General features: G+C 40.1%; 1 protein-coding gene across 1 annotated transcript; it reads left to right on the top strand.

The window, feature by feature from the left end:
• Nucleotides 1–243: 243 nt before the first annotated feature.
• Nucleotides 244–5,003, top strand: LOC133892511 (probable chlorophyll(ide) b reductase NYC1, chloroplastic). Its single transcript, XM_062333350.1, has 10 exons — nucleotides 244–642; nucleotides 1,186–1,264; nucleotides 1,380–1,515; nucleotides 1,849–1,923; nucleotides 2,044–2,239; nucleotides 2,514–2,582; nucleotides 2,732–2,871; nucleotides 2,976–3,098; nucleotides 3,671–3,863; nucleotides 4,348–5,003. Exons 1-10 carry the CDS (start codon nucleotides 343–345, stop codon nucleotides 4,531–4,533), a joined length of 1,497 nt encoding a protein of 498 aa, XP_062189334.1. The 5' UTR covers nucleotides 244–342; the 3' UTR covers nucleotides 4,534–5,003.
• The last annotated feature ends 2,020 nt before the right edge of the window (nucleotides 5,004–7,023 follow it).

Raw genomic sequence — 7,023 nt, 5'->3', positions numbered from 1 at the left:
CCGCCAAGATCGTCGTTTCTCAAGTGGTAGCTAGCGGCTTTACCAAAGGGGTAGCGTGCTTTGTCGTGCCAATTGTGTTACATCCAACATCTCGTGCCAATTGTGTTACATCCAACATCTTGTTTGGTACATGTAATTTTCACAAGAACTATTTACCTTGAAAATGCACTTGGACTGGAGCACAACGTTAAACTCTGTTAGGCCCTTTTCTACAAAAGAGCCTCCATTATTTATTCACCGGTAGCCCCTCCAAAAATCCAGGGACACAAAAAGGCGAGGAGTGCACGCAAGAAGACTCTCTCCAGGGAGTGAGCAGAGGGATCCTTATCCGCTCGCTGCGACATGGCCGCCGCCGCGGTCGTCCACCTCTCCGTCCACGGCCGCCTCCGCCGCTCGCCGGAGGTACCCTCCGCCTCCCCCTACCGGTCCTCTCTCCTCCGCTGCCGCGCGTTCAAGCAGGAGACCGACGGAGACGGCGAGCCGTCGCCGTCGCCGCCCGAGGCCCGGAAGCGCAGGAAGGGGCCGCTGTACAAGCTGAAGGCGGCGATTCAAGGGCTCGCGGGTTCACGCTCGGCGGCGGCGGAGGTGTACGGGACTGAGTACCAGCGCGCCGTCGAGAAGGCCGAGGAGATCTTCTTCTCGGTGAGCTCCATTCGTGAACCCTTGCGCCCTGGCGTACGCAGTACACGTGCATGTAGGGTTTATTTTGGCATTTCTGCGGTTGGTCTGAGTAACCGCACATTAGAAAATAAAATTTCTTCACCGAATTTCCCTTTACTCCTGTTTTTGTTTATGCAAAAACTTTGCTTCTGCAATGATATGTCCTGCAACATCGAGATGAACTAGTTTGATTAATAGTCTAACCATGTACGGAACTAGGAACGCATATAAAATGCCCAGTGTGTGTTGATTCAAACCAAACAACTCCGCAGTACGAAATTGTGGCAGCGTGAACAAACAGTGGTTTGTTACTGTTGCTATTTCTAGTGTGTCTGCATTGTGCTTACCCAGTTGTTAGCCTGTCAAATTGTCCAGAGTTCAGACATATGATTCAGGATAACATTGGACCCTGTTGATCATGAGTCATGTTGTATATTAACAACAGGGATCACATTTTCTTTTACCCAATTTTTATTTTTCAACAGAGATTGCTTATATATTCCCTGATTTCCTTCCCCTTTTCAGGTTGCCACTCAGCTAGGCAGATATGTTATCACTATGATGAGCAGTGGTGTTGTACTTGGGGTTGGATTTCAGCTATCAGGTTTGTCATACGCTTGTTTTTGCATTCCCACTGCTTTGTAGCCCTCTTTTCATTTCTCACAATAGATCGTTTATGGAGTTCCAATTAATTAGTCAGACTATCTTTGTTTCTTTAGGTGGAGACAGCCAAATGAATGGACTAATTTGGTATAGCTGGCTTGGTGGAGTAATTATCGGTACAATGATAGGTGCAAACAGTGTCCTCGAGGAACACTGCAAAGCTGGACCTCGCAATATCGTCATAACTGGAAGGTAGCTTATTTTCATCCTTTTATCAACCAGAATACTGAATATTTGGCAGAAAGTAATATGCAATGGGTTTCATTTTCATTTATCTTTTGACTTGTAAATGTTTTTTTCCAGAAAGTATTGTGCATAATATTTCTAGATAGCAAAAAATGATTTTCCTAAACAAAAAATTGTTGAAGCTAATGAATATTCTCCTATGTACAAAGTAGGAACTAAAGTTTTGTGGTGCTTATCGAGTTTTTGCAGTTTCACTGGCTGCATACATTGGATAGGTGGTTTCATATTGCTATTTCCTGTTTGGCGATGAACGTGACCTTAGTTTTTCTTAATTTGCAGCACAAGAGGGTTAGGAAAAGCACTTGCTCGTGAGTTTCTTCTTTCTGGAGATCGTGTTGTAATTACTTCACGAAGGTGGTATTCTTGAGCATGGTGCTGAAACTGTATTCTTGTTGCATTAGTTCCCATATACTTATTTCTTGTGGAGTTTGATGCTTTGTCTTAGTTTTAAATATATTCCTTTGTTGAATGCAGCACTGAATCAGTTCTTCAGACCATTAAAGAGCTCGAAGAGAACATACAGGAGGGGTTATCAGTCGCCAAAAAGAAAGAAAGGAAAACTTTATCACATGCCAAGGTTGTTGGTATATCTTGTGATGTCTGTAAACCTGAAGATGTGAAGAAGCTAGTGAATTTTGCTACCAATGAGCTTGGCTCAGTTGACATTTGGGTAGGTAATCCTTTACAGTTTAGTAGCTTACATCTGTATCTTATTTGGCCTACATTCTGTATTCATGAACCAAATAACTACTCATAGTTTAATTGTGCCTGGGTATGGAGTGCACAACCTTTACATCGATCATGAAAAATGCTTTTACATGTGATGACACTAAGATAAACTTTGTGGTGCCCACTGTTAACTTCTGCGCTGTCCTGTACGATCATATGGTTACATCAAAGCACATTATATATACTTATCATTTCTTCTTTGATCTTCTCTACAGATAAATAATGCTGGTACAAACAAAGGTTTTAGGCCGCTGGTAAATTTTTCAGATGATGACATTACTCAGGTTTGTCTGTTGTTATTTTCTGTTAGTTTCTTTCTCTTGCCTTCTAACACAGTGTTTATACATGTACCATTGATATGAAGATCTGGCTTAACCATGTCATCTTATTTTCTTTTTTTAATTCATTCTAATTTCTTTTGTTTTGTTTATAGATCGTGTCAACAAACCTAGTTGGCTCTTTACTGTGCACCAGAGAAGCCATGAATGTCATGCAATACCAAGAGAAGGGAGGCCATATATTTAACATGGATGGAGCAGGTTCTGGAGGATCAAGTACACCATTGACAGCTGTGTGAGTACATTAATACTCCACTGCTTCTCTATAGCTTATAATGTAGAGATGTTGTGTTGTATTTTTCTTATTGGCTAAAACGATGCTGAGCTCCAAATTTGCAGCTATGGTTCAACTAAATGTGGACTGCGGCAGTTTCAATCGTCACTTCTGAAGGAAAGCAGAAGATCAAAAGTTGGAGTACACACTGCCTCTCCTGGTATGGTCCTCACAGACCTCCTTTTAAGGTACCCTCTCTATACTTATGAATTTTGAGGTTACTTGCTTATCAGATGTCATGATCTGACTGTAAAGCTCCCCGTAAACTCTCTATATATTGGTTATCTGATACATTCTTATATTGCGGTGGACATGACGTAAGTGATCATGATGTCTAAACTGCAGAGTTCTGTGTAACAATTGCAAAACATGGTTTGACTTAGGTGCTTCTTTGCAACCATCTTCGCCTTACAAATCAAACACCAAGTTGTGTAGATGTTGCTGAGATTACCTTAGCACCACAGATTACATAGTATGGTGCTATAGAATAAGCTATGCTATGACTAGGTGAATTAGTTCTTTCTGTATACATATAGTTAATTGGTGAGATATCTTTGAGCTATGAGGCTCACAAATAACTAAAATAACAGAAGGATCAAACATGGCCTTATCAGTTACCACTTGCCTAGTCATACTGTATGTGTAACATGTGCGTTCTTCTTTCCCACACTCTTCACATATAATCTGATTGACCCTTCTGTTGTCGCATGTTGGAATGCATGAGGTAATCTTGTTTACTGATAACCCATTTCTTTTGCAGTGGTTCATCTCTCAGAAATAAACAGATGTTCAATTTAATATGCGAGCTTCCAGAAACAGTAGCAAGGACATTGGTTCCAAGGATGAGAGTTGTGAAAGGAAGTGGAAAGGCAATCAACTACTTGACACCACCAAGGATTTTACTTGCCTTGGTTACTGCATGGGTTCGCCGGGGCCGATGGTTTGATGAAGAGGTACACCAATCTCTTGTTTTTATAATTATTATTTACTTAGAGTTAGGTTTTATTTAATAGAGTCAATAATTCTAGCCTTAGGTTTTATTCAGTAACATTAAATAATTTCAGTAGAAGCCAAGATAGAATTATTGCTTTTACTATCATTCATCCTCTATAGATATTTGGAATATTGGAGCTTACAACATTGAATTCTTATGCTTCTCAGATTTGCATTCTTGAGATGGACTTCTAAAATGCTATATTCTTGCTATAATATACTTGAGATGGATAATGCTATATTCTTGCTATAATATACTTGAGATGGATAATGCTATATTCTTGCTATAATATACTTGAGATGGAATTCTAAAAGGTGATAGTAGTGTGCCTATGAATTAGGAGATAATGAGATATCGGTGAAGCAATCAAGTTTATGTTTTTGCTGCATAATGCCTTTTCTTATGTTCTTTGAGTTATATGACCAATCATTTATCCATTACAGGGAAGAGCGGTATATGCCGCTGAGGCTGATAGAATTCGCAACTGGGCTGAAAGTCGAACTCGCTTCTCTTTCACTGATGCCATGGAGATGTACACGGAAAACACATGGGTTTCCGTATTCTCTCTCTCCGTGGTCTGTGCGTTCATAATTCTTTCCAGCTCGGGTGGACCTCTTCCAGGGACATAATCCCCGGAGTACCAAACTAGATGGCCAAATTCTCCATTTTTTTTTTCACCAAGGGCGTTCTGTTATAAAGCATACGACCTGACACTTCAGAAGGGGGAAAGATAAACCCACAAATGTAGATAGGTGCAAGGGTGATCAGCACTCAGCAGTTGCTGCCTCACCATTTAAAGCTTAGCTAACCATGTGCCCGGAAAAGGGTAAGTACTAAGTAGCGTTTATTATGTGGGCATTCCACTGTTGTAAGCTAGTCTGTAATCTGTGATGCGTTTGAAGTTAACTGAACATTACAGAGTCGACAGGCGTTCGTACCTCATGGTCATGCGCGTAGTTATGATGATCGTTGCAGCTTCCTGATCGCTGCTTGTACCCTTCAGAACACTACATAGCATCACCACAGTATATAACTCAGAAGCGAAGAAGCATGTACATGGTTCATCTATTGGTTTTGTAGAAATGTGTTTTCTGGTCAACTATGGGTCAAAAGTCTATGAGATATGTTTTTGAAATTTCATCTTTCAGATTACCAATAGAAGTACAAAAGCTTATAATGGTGTATCTTTGGCAACTTCACTAGAAGGAAAAAGAGAAATTAGGCCGCCTTTCCAAGTGTTGATAACAGCAAGCACTTTGCAGTTGGATGTCAATTCATTTCCCTTTTTCTGAGCATTCTCAAGTTACAACTGTTGGAGGTTGGATTTGGAACCTTCCTACTTGCCTGCATACTCCTTAAGTCCTTATTTTGCCCCATTCCATATGGCAGCTCCCTAATCCTCATGACCTCACAATACTCAAAACTAAAACCAAAACCAAACAGGCAATTAGGCAAACACCTTCTAGAAAGATCTTAAATTCACCCCACACTCATTCATGTTGTCTCAAGAAAAGCTCTAACACAAATTTTGCTCAATTCAGACGTCACACAGCTGGAGAAACTAAAGAAGTCGCAAATCCCGGAGCTGGGATACATCTCACTAACTTGCGGTTGGTACTCTTGATTCTCGCATCCAACTACACAAGAGTTGACTCTGCCCTACCGGCCGGCCAGCCGGTGGCTCATTTTTTGGATTGACCGTGATTGTTGCTCACTACTGATGTTATACTCCCTCCGTTTAAAAATAGTAGACATATTTTTTAAAAAAAAAATCAAATTTTATATATTTTAACTAACATTTAATTAAATTATAAGAATATTTAGTGTATAAGAATTATATAATCAGATTCATAATTCAAGATAATTTTACATTATATAGATTTTGTAGCTATAAATGATATATTTTGTGAGAAAACCTTAATCAAATTTAACTCTGAAGACCGAGCTCAAAAGAAATACGCATACTCTTTTTTTAACAAAAAGAGTAGTACCCATTGTCTTTTTCTTAAACGACAGGAGAGCCGTGTATGCACGTTTTCCTGTTTCGATTGGGCCTTTTTGGCTTCAAACTGGCTATCATGTACGCGCCACTAGTTCAGACAAGAAGAAGAAAGAGCCAGGAATAGTCTTTATCTTGAGCACTGGCTGCTAAGCCTTTTTTTTGAGAAAACTTATGGTTGCTAAGCCTGAGGTCAATGATGTAAACCATTTCCAAGGCGAGCAGACAACAATGCGCACCAGCATGTGAGTGCTGCCCTCTACTGTTCGGTCCACTACATCTGTTGCAAGTTGGAGGGTTATTTTATGGTGAGGCTCAGGACAAACGTCGAAGTGGCCATTGTTAGTGCTGTGTGGAGCCTGCAGCAAAATATCATTGGAGAATAATGATGTGCCTGTCGTCAGTTGATGGTTTCATCACACAGCGTAACAAGACAGGCACAGAAAGACAGAGGGAGAAGAGGTTACTAATCAGTCACATGGACTAATTAAGGTCCAATGCGTCATACACCATAATATATATATACTATATGTATATTTAGTATGTATATTTATTGTAGTTTATGTCTGCACACATCCTACAAGTTGTAACTCACAGTGTTTCGGGTTGTAAATGGAAGATGTGCGTAATGTGCATAACAAGTTGTAACTCACAGTGTTAGCTTCTCGTGTTACAATTATGTATTTATAAACGTGAAGTTATAACTGGTCTACATAACAAGTTGTAATTCACAGTGTTTAAAGTTGTAACTAGGAGATGTACGCAGTGCGAATAATAAATTATAACTCACAGTGTTAACTTCTCGTGTTGTAATTATGTATTTCTGGATGTAAAGTTGTAACTGGTTTACCTAACAGACTGTAACTCACTGTATTTTGAGTTATAACTAGGAGATGTGCACAATGCTATTCGCACTACGTATAGACGTAGAATAACCTTACCATATGTGTGTATATATATATATATTCGTACTAGGTTAAGATTCCAAAAGGTTTCATGATCCTAATTGCAGGGCTGCGATGAAAGCGACACGTGAGGAATGCACGAATGGCTGGGAGGAGAGAGAGAGAGAGAATGGCATAGAATAGAGACTGAACCGGCCGAGAGAGAGAGAGAGAGA

Source organism: Phragmites australis, chromosome 2, assembly GCF_958298935.1.
Source record: "Phragmites australis chromosome 2, lpPhrAust1.1, whole genome shotgun sequence".
Classification (NCBI taxonomy): domain Eukaryota; kingdom Viridiplantae; phylum Streptophyta; class Magnoliopsida; order Poales; family Poaceae; genus Phragmites; species Phragmites australis.
The sequence above is the reverse complement of the archived record's forward strand: the minus strand, read 5'-3'. Positions and strand labels throughout refer to the sequence as shown.

Coding starts and splice junctions, on each gene's coding strand:
- LOC133892511 (XM_062333350.1), top strand. CDS start 343: ATGGCCGCCGCCGCGGTCGTCCACCTCTCCGTCCACGGCCGCCTCCGC. Junction 1,516..1,848: donor AATATCGTCATAACTGGAAG/GTAGCTTATTTT, acceptor CTTAATTTGCAG/CACAAGAGGGTTAGGAAAAG. Junction 1,924..2,043: donor GTTGTAATTACTTCACGAAG/GTGGTATTCTTG, acceptor TGTTGAATGCAG/CACTGAATCAGTTCTTCAGA.